At 37.8% G+C, this 27,476-nt stretch overlaps 1 protein-coding gene across 1 annotated transcript in view; it reads left to right on the forward strand.

The window, feature by feature from the left end:
• Cntnap2 (contactin associated protein 2) overlaps positions 1 to 27,476 on the forward strand; it is a 1,675,080-nt gene that overhangs the window by 440,867 nt on the left and 1,206,737 nt on the right. The window contains exon 2 of the mRNA XM_042677312.1: positions 15,079 to 15,189. Within this exon, the coding sequence (XP_042533246.1) occupies positions 15,079 to 15,189 (111 nt within the window). The remainder of the gene's footprint in view (positions 1 to 15,078; positions 15,190 to 27,476) is intronic.

The raw sequence follows: 27,476 nt of genomic DNA on the forward strand, positions 1-27,476 counted from the left end.
CACCCCAGCCAAAGAAATATTTATTAATTTACCAGTCTCCCTATCCCAAATCTCACTTATAAACATAGATCTCCTAGTGATCTCTAGAAATAATTCATTAACTTTGATTTCATTAATGTCTTACCAAAGCTAAAACTGAAGTTGTATGATGTTAATAGATATATCCAAGACTGAAAAATAATAAGGGATGGACAGGGACACATTCTCAGGCCTCCTAATCTCCACATTCTTAGAATATTTAACTTCAGAGCTCCAAACATCACCACAATAAGTCAAATGTATTTCAAGTATTTAGTATTAAATATTTGTGTTATAGTGAAGATGCATTATTATATAGCATACATCTATGTTTTCATGCTTTTACAAATGTCATAATACAAATGTCCTAAATACAGGTCACGGGGTGGTATTTTATCATTTTTTCTAATCTGCCCCATAATTTCTTTCATCATTTTGGAATGTGGTAGGATAATCATAAGGCAGAATTTGAGGATAAGTAATAGAAGTCTCTTTATGTGAATGCTTTTTTCTCTCTTTTGAGTCAGTAATATCTTTTCCTCCCAGAAAAGAACAATTGTTAAGATATAACCAGACAATGAGCCACTTTGTGCTGTGAATGTAGAAATAAATGGATGACAATTTATTGGAAAATCTAAATATATTCAAATGAGTGGAGACAGCATGTCCTGGGCTTTATTGACAAAGGAAAGCAGCGTCATTATCTATTATTTTGATGTTCATCGGATCACAAAAAAATGCTTCAAGCCTGGAAAGGGGTAAAGGAGTGAGATTTTTTTCTCTCAGCATTTTATTATAACCCATGCCAGCATTAAGTCTCTTCTGAAGCAGAATACTAGTGGCTCATGCCTATAATCCTAGCTACTCAGGAGGCTGAGATCTGAAAGTCCTGGTTCAAAGCCAGCCCAGGTATAAGAGTCTATAAAGAATATTACCTTTAGTTAACCACCACAAAGGAAAAAGTGGAGTTGTAGCTCAAGTGGGAGAGCACCAGCCTGGAGCCAAAATAGCTAAGGCCATAGTACCAGTATACACACACACACACACACACATCTATTCTTCTCTGTAAATATTTTAAAGAAGTGTGGGCCTAGCGTTGTAGCTCAGTAGTGATAACCCAATTTCATAGCAGGTGTAAAGCCTTGAGTTCAATCTCTTTCAAAGCAAATACAATTTCTTCATTAAAAAGATGACTGGTAAAGCAATTTTTGCTAGTGAGGAATAAGCTAGGTTTACAGTTTAGTACTTTCATGAATGTTGTATGATATGAAGAACTGGACTCATAGTCATGGAAACTCTGATAGAGTGACTTGTTCAAGAGCGTGGTGCCTGACCAGGAAGGAGAGCTCTGGTTTTCGGGTCTTCTATGAGAATATATGTGTCTGGAAAACAACATCCTCATGAGTGGGATCCAAAGGAAGATTTTTGTTAGTGTGAGGACCACCAGTGCACATGGCTCATTTATTTCCCATGGCTGGGGCATCTGTTTCTTATTTCAAGGTGTAATAACAAACTCCCCTCCATCTCTTGGTACCTGAGTGCAGAATTCAGTAGATTCTCTCTGTTTTCTATTTCAGATTACATTATTTTTTTTCTTTTTCTTTTCTTGTTAAGCTATGCACTTTCTTTTCCCATCTGGAATTCATTCTCTGGGAATCTCTCTCATTACAGAAGCTTTGAAGCAGACAACATTTAGATTGTATAACTTTACTTTCATTCTGTAATATCTCTGACTGCAAAGTGTTCATTGCTCTCAATTCCCGTCTAGATGACACTGCAAATTCTCTGCTTAGTTTTCAAGGCTCAAAACACTGGATGGATCGTTTTGTGTGAATCCTAAAGTCTTGGGGCCATTTTACAGATCTAGAAGTTTTGTTTCCCTTTCCTGTTCTCACCTCTTTCTTTGCTGTTTATCCATCCTTCTCCCACTGTCCCTGCACGGGTCACCTGAGGCCTAGAACATGTCGACAGATTCCCGCTTCTGGACCTTATCACTCACACTTCTTATTCTAGAACATTCCATGGATACTGAAGGCTATTGCTTGCACTTTCTGCTAAGAAGTTTAGCTTACTAATGAGATCCTCCAGCAGTTCTAAACAGCAGGGCATGCGCACCCACCTACCCCAAACAAGTCATCTTCCTTTCTTGTTTTCTTTTCAGTGAATTGTGTCCAGTTGAAAAACACGATATAGTCATTACTATTATAATCAGAAACTGTTCCAACAGTTAGTTCATGGTGATTATGCCCCCCACTTGTACATCTCTCTGCTGAACAAAGAAATGGGCATTATCCCTGCACCTAGCAACACTAAGTAGTTCTACTTAACACTATTTTTCATGTCTTGTGCTGTCAAAATACTAATCAAGGAATATTTCAGAGCAGTAGAAAGCAGAAAGGAACTTTTAAAGACCACAATGATCTAATAATTCATGCAGCAGCACGTGAAAATGTTTGTTTACATATTCTTTCAGGCATTTTATATACCAGTTTGTGTTTCATAAAATATAAATATTATCCCATCTATTGGTTTTTAAAGCTGGCAGTTAACATTCTTCTACAGTTTTACTCTTGCTGACTCTGTAGTGTTCCCATTGCTCCCTTTGAGGATACTAACCATGTGGTGCCAGGAGAGGTTTAGCTATAGCACTTTGAATATCATTTAAAGAGAAAAGCGAGTGAAGTTGCTCAAGATATGGACTTGGTAGTCCATTAGAATGTTGTCACTAATCATTAAATACTGACTCGGAATTAACTAGCTAATGAAGTGAGAGGGGGGAAGATGTGACAGTTGCAGGCAAACCAACAAATAGCTATTCTAAAGAGTAGGATCCAAAGGAAGTACTTTACAAGTACTCAAGTTCACTTACTCATATTGCAATTGACCATGACAGTTTCTAAATGATTTGCTCATTAAAAGCAGTAGGTAGCTCTGCCTTTGAGATTCTTAAAGTAAGTTAACAAAAGAACAACAACAAAATAAACTACTGTCCCCACAGTTTTCAAGGTCAAAACTTTTGCCCAATTTATCAGTGCAGATTCCGTTTTTGAATAAGTAGTAATAGGAATTAAAATTTCAAAAAGCTTCTCAGTTTATACTGAGAAAGGTAAATTTTATTTTTAAAAAACCATTTTATATAGAACTTATGCCTGTGAAATTTTTGAAGATCAAGAGAGTGGAGACATGAGCCTAACTTGCTTTTGAAAAAGTTCTCACACATTTATTACTTCTGTAATATCTAACAGTTTAGTAGATAATTCAAACTGATTTGTCTGTTAGACCATCTGTCAGAAATACACTGCAGCTGTTAGATGTCCAGAAAAATTTGCACCACGCTTTGAAGTAATTTGCCCTCGGTCTGTGCAGACAACAAAATTTCCTATTGGATTTACAACCATAATACTTACAAGCATGACTGAGTTTTTTTAGCTATCTGACTATTATGGGTTTTCTTTCTTTCTGAGCATAGATAGTCAACCAATATAAAAGAAAATAAAATTAAAACTGAACTAATTTTAAGGTAATAGCATCAAGCATATCCCTTGTTAGAAACTATTTGACAGATTTTGCTGAATGTTTCCAAAACTATCTGAATAATTCCAAATGCATTATTGACTCTGTGAAGAAACTCCATTTCCCCAAGAGAGATCAATGTATAAACAATAATACTAAAGTGCTGACTTCTATGTCACAAAAATTATACATATGCATATATATATGTAAATCTTCCCTTCCTTTGAAGATTAAAAATTGTTATTTAGTGAATAACTCAAAAAAAGTAATTCTCCTCTTCAACGCTCCCAAATTTATTTACTGGAACCAAAATATACTTCACATTCTAGATAGATAGATAGATGGATAGATAGATAGATAATTTAAGTAAACTTGTATGTAATTCGAGTATTCCAAATTTTATTTTCATTGTAAGTTGATAAAGATCAGAGCAATTGCTCTGTACCAGTGGTGGTTCAGGCCTAGGATCCTATTTACTTAAGAGGCTAAGTTCTAAGATTCTAAGTCAGTCTAGGCAGAAAAGTCTGCCAGATTCCATCTCCAAAATAAGTGGTATCAAGCAAGACTGAGGACATGGCTCAAATGGTAGAGTAAGCCTAGTAAATGAAAGGGTTTCTGTTTAAACCCTTATACAGCAAGAGAGAAAGAGAGACTGAGACAGGGAGAGACAGAGAGAAAGAGAGAGAGAGAGAGAGAGAGAGAGAGAGAACAAGAAGAATCAAGAAATGATCTTGCTGAAGAGAACATACAAGATCATCTTTTCACAAGCCAAAGGAAAAAGCCTACTCTCGATTACATTTTGGAGATTTAAATGAAAAAAAAAAAATGCACACGTGTCTGTTACAAGTTAAACAGATAAAGTGAATACATCTCAGTAGCCTGAGATAAAGGTAGGATTTTTGCCGGTGTTACTGTTTTAATTTATTATTATTTTTAATCACTCGTGGGGCTTGAACTTGGGGTGGGAGTAGTACCACAGTGCCACTTTCAACTTTTGAGTGGTGTATTGGAGATAAAGGTCTCACAGGGACTTTCCTGCCTGGCTGGCTCCAAACCATGATACTCAGATCTCAGCCTCCTGAGTAACTAAGATTGCAGGCGTGAGCCACCAACACAGGCCAGCCTCACTTTTTGATGGATGTTATAGGCAGTGATTCAGTGATTCAGTAACATCAGGGTTCACCTGACACTCCTGGCAGGGCAAGACACTAAAGACTCTCATGGTATTTAACATCTGCCTAACAGGGAGAGAGATGACAGTTTAAAAATAAGCAAACTAAGTTCGGATTGTGATTGGAGCTGCGAGTTAAATAAGCGAGTGTAATTGACTAGTGGAGTCATGTCTGAAGGCCTTGAGAGTGGGATCTGAATTTGTTAACGTCGTAGATGGAGTGATCAGGGGAAGGAGGGCGAGTATTTAACTTGGACAGAAAGAAAAGGGACGCAACCCTTTTAGACCTAGAAGAAATTCTAGCTGGGAAGCAGAGATGGTGGAATGACTCTTCAACAAGAGAAGGAAAGAGAGGAAGTTTAGAACATGATGACCTGGAGGAGGAATCAGGAAAATGTTATTGGAGATACTGTAGATGGACCCCAACCTAGCAGGGGTAGAGCTTGACTTTTATATTTAATGACAAGAGGAGCAAGGTCAAGTGTGTCCGGTTGTGGTCTAATTTGATCCTCATTTACAAATGATGCCATCTGGCATCGGAGAGGAAAAGGGACTGCAAAGAGATGAAGACTGAAGCAAGAAAAAATGCCCAACACATACATATTGAGGAAATAAAGGGAATCACATCTGTGTACTTTGTTGAACATACTCGCTGTAGACATAAGTGAATGACTGAGTAGGCATACATCTTTCTAAGAAGAGCTATGAAAACTTTCAGGAATCTTTTCCTTTCTGTTAAAAGATGAGAGTCTGATAGAGCATAACCAATATTGAAATTTCAACAATATGTAAGTATTGATCTTGAGTGAGTTCCTAGGTTCACAATGGGTGAGGGAGAGCCACCTCCCAGTATTTTTAGGAGATCTTCCCATTAGCCAAATGTGGCTCACATGATGACACATCCTTGAAACGGATCTCCAAAGGCTGGGCTGGCAGTCAGGCAGAGCTCAGGTGTCTCCTGACTCTTGAATCCAATAGACATAAGATCTTGCTCTGGCTGGGAAATAGCAACCATACCTATTTCAAGAGGTTGTTATAATAATTCAAGGAGATATTCCACTCAAAATAGTTAAACTATCACCTGCCACATAAGTGTTTCACCAATGATTGTTGTTAACACGCATTGATGTTCTCACTTTGGTTTAATGGCCCCCACAACCATCTATATCCAGAGTACTTTAAATAGCAAGGATCAAGATGGGAGATTTGTTTCTTATTAGGTTTTCTGTATTTGGTAAAAAAAAAAAAAAAAAAAAAAAAAAACAGGAATATGTGAAGAGAAAATGATAAGAGGTGGCAGAATAATTTTTGCTAAGAAATTTTAGATGAGATGTATCTACTCAGTTGATAAATTTGTTTCATAAAATTAGTACTTGAAAATAACCTTACTGAATATTTTTTCCTGGTCACTATCTCTGTTAAGTTATATTGTAATGTAGGTAAACAAAATCTAATTATATAGCCTGTGCTTTTTAAAAAATGATCTTACCTTCTTACATTTCCTGTGCCATGCAAAACTTAATATAACTAAGAAATGATTTTATATGAAATATAATATATAAAATGTAGCTATCTCTGTCTGAGACTTTCTACTAAATATCATTGAATAAAATCTATGATAAATGCCAAATAAAAATTTTCTCGTCTACATAATTTTTTTTGCTTGTGAGCATTAAAAGATTGTCATGGACATGAGCTTAGCACTTGTATTTTTGAGACTATTCAAAGATACACATAGATGTGTTACATTAAGTGTTGTGTCTGTATCTGTGTAGACAAGTTGAAGGACTAATTTATGTATTATGAAGATCTTTTTTTTTCCTCTATCCTTTGCATCACATTTAAAAAATTGGGAATTAAAGGTTATTTCCACAAACAAAAACTAGTCCAGAGACGCAAGAAAGACTTACAAAATAAATCAAGATATAAATCATGAAATGGGAGAAAAATATGATGGAAATAAAGGTATAAAAAAGAGCAAATCGAGTAGAAATCGATAGATTCCCTCAATGGAAGTGCAAACATTTTCCTAGTATACTCCCATAGCACTGACTTTTGAACCATTTGTTTTTATTGCGATGATTTTAAAAAGCATACAACTGACACAAAACTGAAAACTGTGGAAGACCTTGAACTTAAAAAAAAAAAGAAAAAACAGAAGAAGGAGACTGTTTGAGTGGTTTAAATAAATTTCCCAAATTCATGTTGCTAGAAAAAAAAATCTAGATTTTGGGTGCTTTTTACCTTTCTTCTTGAAAGGGAACTATTATAAAAAAAAATGACTCAAAATTATAGAGATAAATTCTCTGAAATATACAGGGACTAGATCCTACCTGAGTTTTCTCTTGTAGGAAACATTGAAATTTGATTTAGAAAAAGAAACCAACTGTGAAAGGCTGCATTAATCTCAGTGATTGCTCAAGGAAATATCTGGGTCATGACTTTGGTCGCCTTTTTGCTCACATACTGAAAATGTTTATTAGACACAATAAATAATACTTCAGTTGTCCCACTGTCTTTGAAACAGTATAATGAAAGGCATGATATATCTGTCCAAAATGGCAGGTCATTGTCTGAGAGGAACAACTCAGCAAGCTTTAGAATGGCCACAGTAAGCTGAGGCAGGTACACAGGCAGGTACATGCTCAGGTTGGTGAACACAGTTGGCAAGAGTCAGGAGAAGAAGTGGCAGAGGTCAATTCACAGGAGGAGACAACATACCCTCCTGGAATGAAGTGGGGCTCCAGGCTTTGAAAAGATCATTAGAGGGAAACAGAAAACTTTTCAGAGGAAATTCCATCCTACAAGCATTCTGCTTGTAATTCAAAATGGTTTGGGCCTTAATGAGCAAACGTAGAAGCCTATTAATTGGAAGCAGAAGATGAGTTGATGAGGATGTCTCTGGTTCTGGACAGGAACGGTGACAAAACCCAACACAGAGTAAAGTAGCGCCACAATTATAAGTTAGACATTGGATATAATTTGGACGTAGGGAGATCACTGAAAGGTGTGCTCAGGGAATAATGCCCCTTTCCAAATTGCTTCCACGGAAGGAAGGATGAAGTGACTGACCACTTGCTCTCCACCCAGCAAGACCTCCTGTCCTGGAATGCTGTGACATTCTCGCTGTTTACTCGCAATACATTTCTTTGAGGAAACTGGTCCTATAAACACATTCTAGCGTAGCATTGGTGGCTCAGCCTGTAAATCCAGCTATTTGTGAGGCTGAGATCTGAGAATAAAGTTCAAAGCCAGCCTACGCATAAGAGTCCATGACATTTATTTGTCCAATGAATTAGCAAACACACACACACACACACACACACACACACACACACACACACACACACACACACACAACTAGAGACATGGCTCTAGAATACCAACTTGGAGAAAAAACAAAATAAAAACAAGAGCATGGGGACCTGAGTTCAAGCCCCAGTACCAGCACAGAAATAAACTAGAAAAGGAAATTAAATAAAATGAAGCATATAGTCTAAGTTCTTTAACTTGAGCAGATAAGGTTTAAGGAACTTTTTCTCATTATTTGTGACTTCTTGTACACATTAGTATCTATTAATTATAAAATGTAATAGTTTCACTGGGATTTTTCCATACATGCATATAACATACTTTGATCATACTCTTTCACATCACCCTTTTCCCTACTCTTCCTTTTGAAATTTTCTATCAAAAATTTATCCTGAGTGTAATTCTGACCTTCTCGTGTATACATGGAAGACACATCCATCATTCCACATTATTCTTAGCAAGAAATACATTGCCATATTGCAATATTAATTACACATGCTCTGAAATCTTTCCCTTTTGCAATCCCTCTATACAGACCAACCCTCTCCACTCTGCGCTTTCTGGCAAAGGGTAGTAGTCAGTTCCAAATGTCTCTCTGCCAGTGAGTTCCTCTCTTCCAGCTTGAGTTAGTACAGCAGTCTTACAGCCAGTCTGTCTGCCTTTCTGATTGACTGAAATTGTATGAAAATAAAACCCAAGGCCCATCTGCTCCTCTAGTTTTCATCCAAGATTCCCGGGAAGGGAAAGGCACTGGAAACCAAATATTTGCCATGGCGGTAGGTGCTTACAGTTTTGGAAAAAGTCCTGGAAGGGGAAAATGCAATGCTGGATTACTTCAATCTCCTTCTCTCCCTTTTATTTACAGCTATATTAAATGTATAGCTTTTTCAAAGGGTCGGCTTGATTTCTTAGTATTTGCTGTCTGCGGAATATGGAGTATATGCAAGTCAACTCTCTAGAAGTTATTGCATGTATAAATCACTTTACAGTTGGAAATAAAAGTGGATAGTTCATCATAATAGTCAGTATGGCAATATATGTAAACATGAGTGCCCTTACAAGATCACGGGAAATTCCACATCTACTGTGGCTTGTAAGCTGTTTCTTCTTCCTACAGTGTTCGTCATCCTCTCTCTACCTACCCACCATCCATCAGTGCTCCAGATTCAATTCATTATGTGCAACATTACCTGACATGGAACACGAATGTTAATTAGTCCTATCCCTGAATACCTGGAATAGTTGTTAAATTCAACAAGAAACTAGGAAACATTTTCCTCTAAAAGGTCAGATAGTAAATAGTTTTACAGGTCCTCTGGTCTCTATGACAACATTTCCATGTTGTGTAAGGGCCGCTGTGGACATCAGTGAATGAATGCTTCTGGAGTCCAATAAAACTTTACTTCTAAAAACAAGCCAGGGTCTGGATTTGGCCTGCTGTCAGTATTCCTATACTGGATTTGGGTTTTTTTTTTCTTTTTTGGGATTTGAAAGGAACTTGGAGACATTTCTTCGTTATTATGTGGGAGTCACCTGTAGGGATGGAGTTAATTGATACAGTCAGTGGAGGTCATTTATGATAGGATCAGGTCTAGAAAGCCACTGGCATAAATAGACCCACATGATAAATAAGCAGGTTTCATTCAGTATTTGATTATATTCTGCTGAGTATTGAATTACCAAATGTTATTATTCTTTCTTTGCTTCCTGTGGAAGTCTTTCATTGGTTCAGCTATTACTTCCATTATGGGGGAGTGGGATGTATTGTTAAGGATGAAGTTGTATGAGAATTGTATGAAGATGAAGTAAAGTACCGATAAATATTTGTGATTAAAGCCCTGCGGAAGAGATATTAGTAATGTGGCACTGTTCTTGAATTATATGGTTAGATAGTATGCTTGAACACAGGAGAATGGAAGACCACCACTGTGTAAATTCTGATCATTTTACAGTAACCATTTGAGAAATGATTATCCTCATCCCAATTTTATATGAATTCTGTGAGTCTCAATTACATGTCTCTTACATTTATCATTTTAACTTTTAAAATTTAATTTACTTGTTTTCTAAGTAAGTTAAAATTAATATTTCGTTATTAAGGTGATACATTATTAAATAAGTCATTTTTCATCTAATAAGGAATGAACTGGCTTAGGCTTATAAAATTAAAATGCTAAGTATCAATTAACTGACAGTTCATTTAATCTTCTACCAACTTCATTTTACTTACGTTCAAATATAACTATATATATATATTCATTAAATGTCTACTTTTAGAAAATGTGTCATTTATTCATTGTCGAGTATGATCTAGCCTTCTTCATAGATTGAGACTACAAAAGATTCTCCCAGCATGACTCTGTTTGTTTGTTGGAGGGATAGCCTCTTCATCTCCTGCAGATCAATATACACTCTGATGTTTCTGATCAAAGAGGCTTTCCTCGACAAGGCAGCACAGAGCAGAAGTGCCTCCACCTCTCTCCACCTCAAGGCTCTGACTCTTCTTTGTTTAATCATATTATTTTCAGCATTGTAAAACTATCTTTAAGTAGTTGTGCAAAGGACTTGCCTTTTAACAAAGCAATTTATAAGTATCATGCAACTTGATCAATGCTATCCCATTCAACATTATCGCCCATCATTTTCTAACCTGCCCTTTCCTTCACTCTTCTCAAATTTGTAGGATATACATTACATTTCTGGCTGCATTCTCCTCCCCTCTTCTTTTCTTTATTTGCCTACCCCATCCCTTTGACCCCAACCCATCCTTTTCTTTTATATATGTTTTTATTGTGAAGATACTGTACAGACGGTTTACAGTTACAGGAATAAGGTAATGAGTATTTTTCCTATTGAGCATTGTTACCCCCTCCTTGGTTTTCCCCTACCATCCCTTTCATCCCCACCTTCCCAATTCCTCCCCCCACCAAGTTGTAAAGATCTTTTTCACCATAGTGTCTTGTACATCTCATTATTACAATGGGTCATCCTGTATCCTTGTTATTTTGTTATTCCCCTTCCCCTTCCCAAATCAGAAAAAGTTATATACAAGATGCAGGACACCAGCATCAAATACAGTGAAAACAGGGGTTATACCATAGGGAAGAACATACAAAAGAAACAAAAAAATCATAGTACATAGTACGTAGTACATTAAAAATACATTAAAAAACAATAGATAGTCCCTATCTTGGGGTTCATTTCACTTAGCATCATCTTATATGGTCATATGTACATAGCTTTTGACCTTTTTGGCTTGTCCTAAACATATGCTAGTTATTGCAAATAAGGGAAACCATGGGACCTATGTTTCTTTATATAATTTTTTTCCAAGTCTTTCCATTTCCTAACAAATGAGATGGTACCATACTTTCTGATGGAAGCATAGAATTCCATTGTGTGTGAATATATATATATATATACATACATACCACATTTTCTTGATCCATTCGTCTACTGAGGGGCATCTGGGTTGGTTCCATATCTTAGCTATGGTAAATAATGCTGCGATAAACATAGTTGTGCTGGTAGCTTTAGTGTGGTCTTGTTTGTGATCATTTGGGTAAATGCCCAAAAGTGGGACTGCTGGGTCATAGGGAGCTCTATGTGGAGTCCTTGGCGGGACCTCCGTACCCTCGCACTGACAGTGCAGTGGGCTCCCTTTGGGCCGCTTCCCCTCCAGCATCCAGTGTTGCCCTGCACAATCCATCCCCCGCTCTCTCTATGACTTCACCTTTCTGTCATTAGCGTGTTCCATACCATTAAGACCTAAGCCACCCAAGGATGGGAAACTATCAAGTCCCTCCAAAGCTGGGACAAGCTAGATGTCTGTTCCAATGAGTGACATAGTAAAGGGCGGATATTAGCAATTTTCACCACAATGGGAACGTTTGCATCCCTGCCTACACTGGTCAAATATAGTAGTGATGCCAGAAAAAAAATAAACTAAAAATTACACTTAAAGCCACGAGCAGGTGGCTCATTCTCGTGACCTCAGCTATTTCAGGAGGCTGAGATCTGAGAATCACAGTTCAAACCTAGCCAGGGTAGGAAAGTTTGTGAGATTATCTCCAATTAGTTACCAACCTGAAATGGCACAGTGGCTCCAAGTGATAGAATACTAGTCTTGAGCACAAAAGCTCAGAGACAGTGCTCAGGCCCTGAACTTAAGCCCCAGGACCTGGACAGAACAAAAAAGCTCAAGTCTAAAAACAGTAAATTACCAAAGATGTGTATCTTAGAGTACCATAAGTTAAACAGTAAATTTTAATAATGAACATAAATATCCTTTACCTTGTAGAATGGCTTTCTAAACAATTTCTTTAAAAAAATGTTCCCTTTTCCAGGCTTTTACACTGAGTTTTCTGGGTATATATAATCAAATAAACCTTCCATAGTTCCCAGAGGCACTTGTAATCTAATTTAGAAATATAACAAATCTAACAACATGTCATTATATGAATGAATTTCTTCACTTTAACTTCAGATTTGTGTACACTTGAATGGTGAGATCATATGTACTAATTTATTTTCCCAGTGTCTCTGGGGAATGGACTCCACTTATGTGAGTTTTTACAAACACTAGTTTAAATTTTCTATTGCTACTTTTATGCTGTTTAGAAATTCCAGAGATTTCCTGAAATTTCTGAAATGTATAGCTCAACTCCATCTCTTATTCAACAGAGTTCTGAGCATATGTGAACATTTGTTGGAGATGAAAGACCACATTCTGAAAATGTGATGTTGTGCCGGCTTGAAATTTGACATTGGTTTTCTGGGCTGTTTGATGTTTGTTGAGTTTATTTAGATTTCAGTCTCCTGTCTTCCTCCTCCTCCTCCTCCTTCTCCTCTTCCCCTTCCTTCTCTTCCTCTTCATCATGTTTGTCTTCTTTTCTTCCTTTTTAACTTCATTCTACGATGTATTTAGAGTATGAGCTGAGTTCCAAGCCCTATTCAGATGAACGGAAAGTTAGAGTTTAGTAAATAGATTTTATTCCCAGGGAATTTTTGACCTGGTGGGGGATTCAGTCAGATAAGAGTACTTGAGTAAAACCATGGTGATGGTAATGGCTGAGGAGAAACATGAATCTCAAGGTGATGGTCTCAGCCAGGTGGTAGCAAGGCCTATCTTCAGTTAGTTGTTGAGCAGAGACTTCAGAGAGGAGAAGACAGAGACATAGCATTCCGAATAGAAACTGTGAAAGCCACGGGCGGGAGCACACTTGCCCCTGGAGGAAGAGTAACAGAGCTGTTCTGTCTGAATAGTGAAGGACCAGGAGGCAAGGCACCGCCAAAGGCAATGACAGGCTTCAAACCTGATTCCAAGAGATGGAGAACAGACCTAGTGTATATTTTACATTTTCTAGAATATTCATTTAACTGGAGTTAAGTCACCAATGATACTGGAGAAATAAATCATTATTAATTTTCTTACCAATCAAGTACATGGAAATCTGCAGTTAAAATGGACAGATCCATTCTCCTAGAGTGTTGTTAGATATCTTATTTATTTATTTTTTAGGGGGGGTCCAGTTGTGGGGCCTGAACTCTGGGCCTGGGCACTGTCCCTCAGCTCTTCAGCTCAAGGCTAGCACTCTACCACTTGAGCCACAGCGCCACTTCCGGCTTTTTTTTCTTTTTGCTTATGTGATACTGAGTAATCGAACCCAGGGCCTCAGGCATGCAAGGCAAGCACTCTACCACTGAGCCACCTTCCCAGCCCCTAAATATCTTATTTATTTTTGTTATTCAGCAGCACCTGTAGGAAGATGGCACATGAGCATGATTATATTCTGCACCGAATTAAATGTCAAAGTATGAAGACAGTCACAATCTGTTTCGAAAGTATCTGTTTACAAAACTGTCATATAAAGTGAAAGATTTAGTATTCATTGAGAAGTTTCACCATTCGGATCAGCAGTTGTCCCCTTCCCTTGTCATTTAGATTTTTATGTCTTTCTTAGCTGCTATATGAGGAAAGATACCTGGGGGGGGGGGGGGGAGGGTTGGGAAGGGGGAGAGAGGGAGAAAGTGGGTTGGTGAACTCTTTGACCATAGCCATTGCTGGCAGCTAGCTGCATGGACCAGGTTGACAGCTACAATGATGAGGTGCATTGTGAGATTTTAAGATCTTCCAGGATGCAAAGCAGAACAAACCCTCAATGGAACCTACCTGAGGGGAAAGAAAACTGATGACAGCTCCAAACGCCTACTCTTTGACCTTTGGGGAAAATGTACACATTTGAACAAATAACGATCTGTCAGAGGAACTAGAGCACAAGCAGCTAATGAGTCAGGAGAACGGGGTTATTAAAAGCACTGGGAAGCTGGGCACCAAATGTTACTAACAGAACTGAGGTATCATCCAGGGCAGGGAATCATTTGAGTATATTGGAAACTGATTCATTTTTTTTTGGATAATAATACTTTTCAAGTTGCTGATAATTCCATGTTCTCCCTTATGAACATCTGTCTCTTTTGTTCATTAGAGTAAGACACCATATTAGATTGACCCCCTTGCATCTTTAAGTACACTAGATGGTATCACCATCTTGGTATGATGGTGTACTGGTGTACATCTTTATGGCAGGCAGCTGAAATCTTACTCACATAGATTAGCAATGGCCTGTCTTATCTCTTTGTTGTGCCCTTGATAGACTCCTTCCTCATTTTGTTCTACTCTGAGCTCATTGTGTCTCATCCCTGAAATACATAAATAGCTCAAGCTTTCCAACATACCAAATACGAAAATGTGGTATCACAAAAAGCCTCCGTTTTATTTGTGTTTCTTCGATACCAGGTGCAAGGTAGATCCCTTAGAGACAACTCATTTTGCTGCACTTACACCTCTAACAATCAGAAGTTCTTGTTGAAAGTGTTCCTTTTATTTAATATATCGGGTACAATCGAGTTACTGAAATTCTGGCTGCTAATTGTTTCTGAGACTTTAAAATTTCTACTGTCTCTTGTATTTTTTTTTAACCAGCACGCGCTCTTTCAAGAGCAATCATTATTGCGATCATTAATTTACAAGTGTCCTTAAGACTCTTGTCTTGTCTTTTCAGAAAAATGTGACGACCCGCTGGTCTCTGGCCTCCCCCACTCCGCGTTCAGCAGTTCCTCCTCCATGTCAGCCAGCTACGCTCCCGGCTACGCCAAGATCAACAAGCGAGGCGGTGAGGCCCTTTTCCAGTTCTTTGCCAATAAGCATGTTAATAGAAACCTGTGATGTTTATGTCCACACTTAAAAGTATAGACTATCGGGCTGGGAAGGTGGCTCAGTGGTAGAGTGCTTGCCTTGCATGCATCAGACCCTGGGTTCGATTCCTCAGCACCACATAAGCAGAAAAAGCCGTCAGTGGTGCTGTGGATCAAGTGGTAGAACAGTAGCCTTGAGCTTTAGAGCTGAGGGACAGTGCCCAGGCCCAGAGTTCAGGACCCACAACCAAGAACAATGACAAAAATAGTATAGACCATCACACAACACATATTAACAAGCACCCCAAACCATGCTTGCCAGTTCTACTAGAAGACACACAAACACCACAGATGTCTTGGAAAACAAACGGTAAGCCAAACTATTGATGTCATCAGGACAATAAATCCAAAATATTGTGGACATTCTGAGTTCAGGAAAGCTTTCTTCAACAGAAAATCAAACCAGGTGCTGGGGGGGGTCTCACACCTGTAATCTTAGCTCCTTGGAAGGCTGAATCCAGCCTAAGCAGATAACTCTGAAACTTTGATCTCCAATTAACCACAAAAAAGGTGGAGCCATGGATTAAGAGGTAGGGCTCCAGCCTTGAGTGAAGAAGCTAAGAGACAGTAAGAGGCTCTGAGTTCAAGCCCCATCACAAGTGCACGCACACGCACACACACACACACACACACACACACACACACACACAAAGCAAACAACAAAAAGAACATCAATAGAACAACAGCAATAAAACAAAACAAAAAATCACTTTAAAAGATGCTTAAAATGATGAGTGTACTGTATATGAAGAACATACTGTCCTATACTGCTTTCTTCTCTTTTTATTAATAGTGTCTGCTGACATGTAGGATGAATAGATTTGATGTTTTTCTACTTTTCCTCCAGAGCTCAGAATTCAGGTGTGTGAAAGTGTATTAAAGTGAGTTTGAGACTTTAGCAGCATGGTATTCATTAGTTGCTTGTAATTTTGAAGTTAACAGCAGCTCATAAAGAGTATACATTTAGGGGCAAAAATATAAATCTCAGAGGGATCCATATAACTATATCAAGAATTGAAAATCTATAAAGGAAAGACTATTCTCTTGAGTACATGTGAATCACGAAGAAGACCATTAATGTTGACTAGTAAAAACAAGGAAGGCCATGGACAAGAATGAAGAAGAGGGGAGATATGGAAAGTAAAGTTCACAGCGATATTGAAGCCCTTTTAAATAATTCTGTGCTTTGTACTTCAGAATTGCTAAGAGTAGACTATCAGGATTCTCAGCACAAGCATCATTGAGAGTTGTATGAGGCATGAATATATTAGTCAACTACAGTTATTTTTTTGTTATGGGGCTTGAACTCAGGGCCTGAGCACTGTGTCTGAGCTCTTTTGCTCAAGGCTGGAGCTCTACCACTTGAGACACAGTGCCACTTCTGTTTTGGGGGGTGGTTAATTGGAGATAAGAATCCTACTAGGACTTTTCTGCCTGGGATAGCTTTGAACTGCAATCCTCAGATCTCAGCCTCCTGAATAGCTAGGATTATAGGTGTGAGCCACTGGTGCCCAGCTCAGTTAATTATTTTGTAAGTATAAGCATATATCAAAACATCATGTTCATCTTTTAGCCATCAATTTTACCTTAATAATGTTTGGGAGAAAAATAGAAGATACTAAATAAAAAAATCCTTTCAAACAATATCCAGTTCAAGCAATAAAACATAAAAGGAATTAAAAGGGAGGAAGAACAAAGGACAGAACAAAGGAAGAGAGGAGGGAGGGAAGAATGACAGAGAGAAGGAAGGGAGGAAGGGAAGAAGGAAGGGAGAGAGGCAGGGAGAGAGGGAGGGAGGGAGGGAGGGAGGGAAGAAGAAAGGAAGCAAGGAGGGAAAAGACCATTAGCAAATAAAATAGAAAATCCAAGAGGAAGAAGAGAACAAAAGGAAAAGGAGAAGAAAGAAAAAAAATCACCGAAACTTTTTTTCATAACTTTTTAGAAAAACAAAAAAGGAAAGAAAACAAAAAATAGAAGAGTAATGGGGCTGGGAATGAGGCTCAGTGGTAGAGTGCTTGCCTAGCATACATGAAGCCCTGGGTTCAATTCCTTAGTACTACATAAACAGAAAAGGGCAGAAGTGGCACTGTGGCTCAAGTGGTAGAGTGCTAGTCTTGAGCAAAAGAAGCTCAGGGACAGTGCCCAGGCCCTGAGTTCAAGCCCCAAGACTGGAGGAGGGGAAAGAAAAGAAAAAAAAAGAATAATGAATATAGAATGAGAGCTGCAAAAAAAAAAATCTTCAGAATATATGAAGAAGATTTAATCAGCTTTACAAACTACTTTGTGAAAGATACATATGCAAGGTAGAAGAATATAAATAACAGAAAGACATTTTGATTTACAACCAGCATTAATTAAGACATCTTTTTATAGCTTGATTTTCATCAGGTTCTGGCATGAGTGATCTGGTAAATCACAATTAGTTATCAAAATTTCTGCTTTGAGATGTCAGTGTAATGGAACTTTTATTCCTTTTCTAAAGAAGTCATTGAATAGATTGGAAAATATGAAACAAGGAATGAACCATTCCAACATAATAATACTGGAGACCTGCCTAGTACTATGAAATCTCAAACATGCACTTAAACAATGAGAAATACTACATGGTGCTTGACAATAAGAAGATCTCATAGCCTCGGAAACAAGTATCACAGTACTGACGGATCCACAACTGCTCCAATGAGAGGAAGCAGAGCCACAAAAATGTTTCTTTAGGGAGTTTTGAGAGGAGACCATGACTCGGCTAGTATATTGGGAAATGTCAAGCTACTCAAGTACACCACACATCAGGAATACAATCCATAGAGTCTAGCCAACAGCAAGAGGAATGAACATGAATAAGGAAGAAGCCATGGCTAGCCAGGCCTGATCCACATGCCCACAATCCAGCTTACTCAGGAAGCAAGAGGATCCGTCCTGAGTTCTGGGCCAATTCAGGATAAGTTAGTGCGACCCTATGACAAAAAATAAGTGCAGGAGAACCAAAGGCCTACCTACTGAAATGGGAGAGCAATGGCCTATTACGTGCCGGGCTCTGGGTTTCATCATTAGTAATATAAAAAATTAATTTTAAGGAAAAATAATCATGGCCCAATAACTGATATCGACCAATAAATCTATGGCTTATATCCCTTATAACACTGTGGCCAAACAATGAAAGTGACAATTAAGAGAACTAAACAGATGGTGTCCTACCCCCATTTTCTTATTCTCTGATATACCATTATTATATAACTATGAATCTATAGTGGAGGTGTTATCTGTTGAAGGACCATTTGCCTTTTAAGAACCGATGCTTAGTTCTCTGTTGAGTTTTTGCCAAGTTGATTTATCTAGTTGGGATAGTGGTGTGTTAAAGTCCCCATCAATTAATGTCTTTGGATCTATGTGAGCTTTGAAGGAAAGTAGTGTTTCTTGGATAAATTTGGTGCTCTGTTTTTTGGTGAATAGATATTTAGAATTGTAATATCCTCCTGAAGGAGAGATCCCTTAATTAGTATGTAGCGACCTTCTTTAGCTCTTCTAATGAATTTTAATTTGAAGTCTATTTTATCTGATATTAGGATTGCAACTCCTGCCTGTTTATGAGGGCCATTTGCTTGGTAGATTTTGTTCCAACCTTTCACTTTCAAAATGTGTTTGTTTTTATGGGCAAGGTGTAACATATTTATAAGATGATTTCTTTGTTGCTTTGTATGTCCCTCCCCCACCAGTATAACCCCTGTTTTCACTGTATTTGATGTTGGTATACTTCGTGGAAGGGAAGGGAAAAAACAAATTGTTTAAATAGGGATACATGTGGACCCATTACAACAATGAGATGTACAAGATGTTACGTCGAAAAATGAACTTTACAACTTTGGTGGGGGGCAGGGAGATGGGAATGGCAACAATACTTGTTAAGAAATGTACTCACGGGCTGGGAAGGTGGCTCAGTGGTAGAGCACTTACCTTGCATACCTGAGGCCCTGGGTTCGATTCCTCAGCACCACATAAGTAAAAAAGAAAAAAAAAGCTGGAAGTGGCACTGTGGCTCAAGTGGTAGAGCGCTGGCCTTAAGCTGTGGGACAGCACCCAGGCCCAGAGTTCAGGCCCCACGACCAGACCCCCCGAAAAATGAAATGTACTCATTACCTTGCCCATGTAATGGTAACTCCTCTGTATGGTATTTTCACAATAAAGAACAGATGCTTGAGAACAGAAAAATCTAAAAGGTGAGTTTCTTAGCACTTCAGGGTATTTGACATTCTGTGTTGACTTGCCCTACTTCTTTATCTTCAATTTGCCCTTTTGCTAAACCCACTGAATTGGCCAACTCAGAGGCAAAGTGGAGAAATGGGAAGAAAATGGTTTTGATTCATTCAAACCTACGTGCCAACACTGCACCAGACGTGGATAAATAGGATCTCAGTATGTGTAAAATATATCTTTATATATGTGCAAAGCATGCTATCATAATAAGGTATTTTTAGTAATTTCAATGATCTTATAACTTAAATTAACCTAAATTTTTCCAAGCCTTTTCATTTCAAAACTTTCAATTTAAAGAAAGGAGATTATGCCAGGTGCCAGTGGCTCACTCCTATAATCCTAGCTACTCAGGAGGCTGAGATCTGAGGATCATAGTTCAAAGCCAACCTGGGCAGGAAAGGCCTGTGAGACTCTTATCTTCAATTAACCACCAGAAAAGCAGAAGTGGTACTGTGGCTCAAGTGGTAGAGCACTAGCCTTGAGCTAAAGACAGCGCCCAGGCCCAGAGTTCATCCCCATGACTGACAAAAAAAAAAAAGAAACCCAAAGGAAAGGAGATGATGTTGTTGGTTTTGAAATATTATTTTGTTCTTAGTATCTTAAAATCATTAGAATTAGATATTCTAAAAAATATTATAGAACCAAACATTTATATATTAGTTGTATGATCCTCAGTAAAAACAAACAACAGAAACAAATTATTCTACACGTAAGGAAGATTAAAAAAAATTCTTTTTTTCTTCACAACTCTTTAAATTTCTGATCCTGAAAAATCAAAAACCTTTGGGAGGCTAACTAGACAGGCTACTAACTTTTTCTTTCCCCCCCCATGCATGGAGTAGCAACTGGTATGTGCTCAAAAGAAAGGCTAGCTTAGGCAAAATCACCAGGAAAAAGTGTAGAAAGCAGAGAGACAGAGCCTAGCAGAAAACAAAACATTCTCCCTCATGTTTCTAAACAGAAGAAGCCAGGAATTAATTGCAGCCAGATGGCTCTCAGAGCGGAGATGGGGCTTCTTACACGAGGGCAAGAGGTCCTTGCTTTTCCTGTACTGTTTTTGTATGTTTATGTCTTCCTTATTTGTTTGCTGATTTGTTTGTTTGTTTGTTTGAATCCTTATGGTAGTTATTTCTCTGTCGCCATTCACACAAAATACCCACACACAGAAAGGCATGGTGGAAGAATTTCCTGAATCCACTGTTCTCAAAAGGCATAGAGAGAGAAAATTAGTGAACAAATGTTTAGCACCAGGACAGACTTTTGAGACCCAAGCCACTAAGTTCCGAAAACAGAGAACCACTAGAGTGATTTTCTAGCAGCCAGCTACTTGGCTGACTTAGGAGAGCTTACTGTTGTTCTCTCTTCCTTTTGGTGAGTGACTAGATACACAACTGACCAACGCAAACATTGTCCTAAGGAAAAACTGTTGGAGAAAATGTCCCTCAAACAAATGGACCCTGAAACCAAATCAGAAACTTATTGAGACTTCTTGTGACTCAGTCAAAATGCCCTCAACAGGAGTACAGACATCAACGACTGCTGATTAGGACAAACATTATGGAAGTTAGTATGGAGATTCCTCAAAAAATAAATGAAAATGGAACTACCCTATAATCCAACAATACCAGTCCCTGGGCATTTATCAGAAAAATGGCAAGTCATGATACAAGAATAAAACCAGCAAATCCATGTTCACTGCAGCTCTATAGAGAGGGATGAACAAAAGAAAAGAGGAATGGAGGGAAAATGAAGGCTTAATGCCCAAGTTTGTACACATGAAAACTGAACTAGAAGCGTTGAAGAGACAGGTAGGGAGAGGAAAGCTGGAGGCAGAATGATAAAAGGGGTGAATCTAGTCAAGACGCGCTGTACACACAAGTGCGTATGTTAAATTGAAACCACCTTGTACAACTACTTGAAAAAAACCATCATAAAAGGAAAATCCGAAAATAAATTTAAATGCTTGCTTCTAAAGACCTTTCTAAAGACCTTGAAGTCTTTGTATTCAGCTTTCCAATTGGATAATCTGCTGCCTAATGTTTACAAATGTTAATTTATTCCTCGTAACTTCAAGTTTCAAGTGTAAGCCAACATTTTGACATTTGGCAGCTTTATAAAATATAAAATTATATGTATGAAATATTTTCTCATCACTGATATTTGTTTAAAGTGGCAGAATTTGGAATCATTTGTCGGACGATGACTAATTTTTGGATATGCTATTTTAATTAGCAAATAGTGTTGCTATGCCTTGTTTTTGTTCATCCAATAGAAATTGTGACTAGGTTTTGTAGCATCTCCCTGAATCGCCATGTACTAAGATGTAAGACACCCATAGCAACTATGAACACACACAAATGCACATTGGTCAGTCAAATCAGCCCAACTAAAGACTATGTTTTGTAGTCCTCTTTTTTAGAAATACAAATCCCAGGTATCCTGGAGAGTCTTTAAGTCTCACTGAATACATTTTCAATTTGAGAGCTGCATTAGTCACATTGAGCTACATATGTTACACATTGAGGGTTAAAAATAGATTTGTTTAATAGCCTTACATATATAGTTGTTTCCAATAGGTTTGCTAGAGTGCCTGAAAATACTGTTTGTAAAGGCTTTGATGATAAGTATGATGATTTTGGATTTAGCAGAGTAAGCTAGACTTAATTGGCCTAAATGAGCTTTTAGACTTTAGATACTTGAGATGAAGAGTTTTTCAGTAAATTACGCTAAGGAGGCTCCTATTATTTTTGCAGCAAATTCTAACTGTCTTAGTATTTGCTACTTAGAATTTGTCATTGTAAACTGGCTTATACGAATCAATCTTACGCTCTTTGACAAGCTATGAGGTATGAAATTTTATATTCGTATAATAATATAAACAGCTGACTGTCTAAGAGGGGAAAATATGTGAATGCTCAATTATGGTAATGGGCTTTTAAGTTTACCTTTTAACATGATATTGAAACACATTGTTTTTGGTTCTTTCTGTATAAAAATGTTTGATGAATGTGTTTGCATAGGTTTACAAAAACTAGAAAGGATAAATATTTAATCAGATATCTACTCTAAGAGGATCTGAGGATAAATATATTTTATGTCTATTAATATGGGTCTTGATTATTATTTTGCCTCAAGGGACATCTTTGCCTAATTATCATTTGTGTTCAGTAGCCAAATTCCCTGACTTCTGTAACAGGAAATTAACTAGTTGACCTGTTTGATCAGGTCACGCATGGAAACTCTCCTCTCATAACCACACTTAACTATAGTTCCTCAATCTTCATCTTAATAGATTCTTAGTACTCTGGGCTATTTCTCCTAAAATATCCAGGATATTTAGGTAAAAATATGCATCCAGTAAAGTTTTAACAGATAACCATTTCTCTCTCATCTATTCCAAAATATATTGCAGTTGTAGGTTCTTGAGATTAAACATTTATCCCTTTAGTATCTGCTAATTTTCTTATTTTCTTTTCATCTTATTTTCTTTTTTCATATTTAAGAAGCCAGAAAATTCATGTAAATTGTATCACACAATCCTAAACCACTATAACAAAATAGTAGGCGCACACTCAAATTCCAGCCAATATTTTCTGAATGACTGAAGAAAGGTATTGAATATTCCTCTTTGGTGGTGTTATTGGGGCTTGAACTCAAGGTCTGGACACTATCCATTAGCTTTTTCACTCATCATAAATGCCTGCTGTATCACTTGAGGCACAGCTCCACTTCTGTCTTTTGAATAGTTAGCTAGGGAGAAGATGCTTACAGAATTTCCTACTTGGGCTGGCTTCAAACCATGATCTTCAAATCTCAGCCTCCTGAGTAGCTAGGATTACAGATGTGAGCTACCAGTATCAGACTCTTGAATATTATTTATTGCACTCCCAATTGTAAATTTCAAATGCTCATTTTTTTTAACTGTGGAGATTACTGCTTAAAGTGAATATTCACCAAAAGCTTCTCCTTCTTTAACAAAAAATCATATAAGTTGTTTCCTTACAGTCATAGCCAACTGGGGTCCAGACAATAATAGAGAATGAGTAGCAACAACAAACACAATTAACACCCTTTCTAAATCTCATTATTTTCTAGAACACTCAGAACCATGAGAACATATCCCTGTTAACATTTTCCCAATGCCTTAAACAGCAAAGAACATTGGCAGTAGGAGGAGGGATGCTGAGTTGGTAAAGCAGGACCCTCGTCCCTTTATGTTCGAGCTCGTCACCTTGATCATGCTTTTGAATAGCAGAACATATTCCTTTAGTTCTGTGAATTCCACTGGCAACTGTGTAGCTTACACAAAGAAAGAACAGGCCCAAATGAGCAGGTCTTGTCCTTCATAAGGACATGAGGCACCACTTCATAGGCGGCCCTGAAGAGTCTCTCCATTAGACAAGATTAGAACATGAACAACTACATACAAAATAATGTACATCAAGCCTGACAATTACAATTGCTGAACACCAAATGAATAGCCCTCCAGTCTTCTCTACCAACTCTCCCATAATTAGAATAAGTTTCAAACTTTTGGGTTCCTTTCCAGTGTAGGATTGAGAAGAAACAAAGTGAATTATTTCCAAGACCATCAGGAGGATTTCACCTAATAAAGTCTCCATTAGCAACTTGCTTAAGTCAGGCATATTAGATTTAGTAGACTCTTGTCTTCATAACCTTAAAAAAATAATGACTTTTTCACACATTTACTATTGAAAAAAATTAAAGAAAATTGAGAAGATGCCTGCTCTTTCTGTTGCTCCTTTTCTCTCTACACTCTTCAAGAACTAAAAATATTATCACCTTAACAATTCAAACCAGTTCTTCCTTTTTTAGGATCCTTTTCTATGCTCTGAAAATGAACAATCACATTGTTCATTTATCTTTTTGCTTTGAGAGTAGAGATTTATGCTTGATGGTAATAGCCACGGCAATAAGCCATGACATTTAAAGGTATTAAAAGTAGTTCTTTTGTGTTTGCCTGTTTAACATTAAAATACAAACAAAAAATACCCATAACCTTATTCCCAGATTTTCACCCAAAGGTCACTTTCATTTCACTTTTCCTTAGTGCTTTTAATTTTCTTAGTAATGTAAGGAATTCATGTTGCATCCTATTTTTGTTGTTGTTGTTGTTTTTGCTTGCCCTAGGGCTTGAACTCAGGGTCTGGGCGCTGTCTCTGGGCTTCTTTTGTTCAAGGCTAGCACTCTACTGCTTGAGCGACAACACCTTTTCTGGCTTTTTCTGGGTAGCATATTAGTATTAGTCTCGTGGCCTTTCCTGCCTGGGCTGGCTTCAAATCTCAATCCTCAAATCTCAGCCTCCTCAATAGCTAGGATTAGAGGCATAAACCACTGGTACCTGGCTCTTGTATCCTATTATTTTGTGCTGTTTTCTTCTCAGTAGCTATTGGATTCTGCATTGTTTCAGTTTGTTTTTTGTTTGTTTGTTAAGGAAATATTTTAAAAATTTTTATTTTATTGAAAGGATTATGATTTTAAACATGTTGTCCAACACTGAGTTGAGAATCTTTTTTTATTATATCACACCTGTTACCTTGACATTTACAAACAGGAAAACTATTCTGCCTCCAGGGTGAATTATTTTATATCAGAAAGCTGGTACTTGAACCACTGTGTGAATAATACACAATTTCTGATTTTCCTCTGGACTTGATCATAGTTTTTGGTTGATTTTTGTTTTTTATCTACTTTAACTCTTTGCTCATTTCATATACTTTTTGGGGCTATGGCTAACGTGATGCAAAGGATAGTTAATTTTTTCCCTCTCCCCTGAATGTTCCTGAGGGTGGAATCTCAAATCCCATGCTGCAGGGCTCCACGTGGTTCTGTGGATTGAAGAGTCCAATGCCATGCCTGGACATGTGTCTTTTTACATTTTGATAAGGCTATGTGTACTCGTAAGGTCACAAAAGGCTTACAGAAATACAGTAGCATTTCCTTCATTAGAATGAAGGCCTGGGCAGAGGTGAGCAGACATCTCCTCTTCACTCTAGGTGGATGGAAAGACGACAAATACCCCCAAATAGGCCGAGAAGTCAGAAGGCACCACTGTGGCTCTTTTCTACCTGTTCTGTGTCCCCCAACTCCTCCCCCACCTCCAACACACACACACACACACACACACACACACACACACACACACGCACACACACACACACACTTTACAGACAAGCTGTACTCAGAAGAAGTTGCCACTGGTGCCTGGATTGCTCTTCTAGATAAGTCCTTCTTCACACTGAGTATCTGTATTTTCAAGATTCCTTGTCCTACAGTTGAGTCAAGAGGCCTTTTCCATAATGTCTTTATCAACAGCTGGATGAGGTGCTTCTACTTCTCCATTTTGAGCCACCACGTTTGCTTGTTGGTTTGCTTTCTAACAATATAGCATGGCTGACCGACTTGTCTGGCCCCAAACAAGACTACATTTGGCTGCTCCCTGTGCCTCTTGGCGCCAGACACAGCTTACTCCTCTGCTGGTGCTGAGAACCGAGTTATACTCACAGATTCCGGCTACAGTGTCTATGTCACATCACCTGGGACGTGACGAAGTCCTAAGGAGGAACTCTAGAAGGAGCAAAATTCAGTGCTACGGATTCAAGAAAGTTGAGATTTCTGCCTAAGGGAGCATCGAAGCCAGATTTAAGTGTCTCAAATGGAGTCTTCTGACTTGAAATCATTCACTACACTGACGGCCACATGTCCATCCTAGGTGGGAGTTTTTCTTTAAGGGAATACGGGAAAATGTTTGAGTTGGTTGTAGAAAACAGCTAAATTTCTCCCACCAATCTATCTATCTATCTATCTATCTATCTATCTATCTATCTATCTATCTATCTACCTATCTATCTATCTATCTATCTCTATTTATCTATCTATCTCTATCTGATAACCTGTTTTATTTCAGAGTGCATATGCTGCCTCTATTTTTCATTAAAGAATGCCTTTAGATTTTTTTGCATTTGTGTGTGTATGTGTGTGTCTGTGTGTCTGTGTGGTACTGGGTTTGAACTCAGAGCATTGTTCTGTATCAGCTTGTTGCATGTGAACTCTTAGTTGGCACTCTACTACCTAACTAAGCCACTCATCCAACCAAGCTTTATGCTGGTTGATTTGAAGATGGACTTTTCTTTTTCTCTGACCTCAAAGTGCAGTCCTCTATATTTTAGCTTCCTGAATAGCTAAGATCACAAATGTGCTCAATCAGGTATGAGCTTCTTTGCATACTTCTTATTTTGTTTTAAATAATAAGAAAGTAAAACATACTATTTTAAATATTTGTGTGAAATAACATATTTTAAGGCAAATCCTTTCTATTTTTGATACTAAACTTTTTAAAATATTCAGATTTTACTCTCTTTTCTGAATGAGTATGACATGGGCAAAAATAAACCTAACTGTACTTGAAATATTACATATGTGAGAACAACAAGACAGAAGCAAAGCAATAAGACCAGCATTCTGTTTCCCACAGAATGAACTTAAAAATTACTTATGTGCAGCCACCATATGCTAGACTCTGACAGGAAGAAATACATTTGAAATCACTAGCAGTCTTAACATTCAATACACACATTGGAGAAAAAGCCGTAGTCAATACAAAATGAAAGGGAATGAATAACAGGAATAAAACTCAACCACAAAATAGACTTGTGAAATCTTCTATGTACGCTATAAAATGTGTTAGTTTGCTATAACATGGGAATAGTCCAGCATTAATAATAACAACATGCAACTCTGCGATTATTATCCATCATTGAATGCTTTCTTCTCCACGTAAAGGACTCAGCACTTTTGTATGTTGCCTTTACCTTTGTTATTGTTTAAGACAATGCCCATGTTTTTTGGAAAACTAAATAAACTCTTAGGGTATTGATTCTACTTCTTTTCTCAGACTTCTTTATATCAAACATTGGATAAAGTAAAGAAAGAA

Source organism: Dipodomys spectabilis, unplaced genomic scaffold, assembly GCF_019054845.1.
Source record: "Dipodomys spectabilis isolate Male_0828 unplaced genomic scaffold, ASM1905484v1 ptg000034l, whole genome shotgun sequence".
Classification (NCBI taxonomy): domain Eukaryota; kingdom Metazoa; phylum Chordata; class Mammalia; order Rodentia; family Heteromyidae; genus Dipodomys; species Dipodomys spectabilis.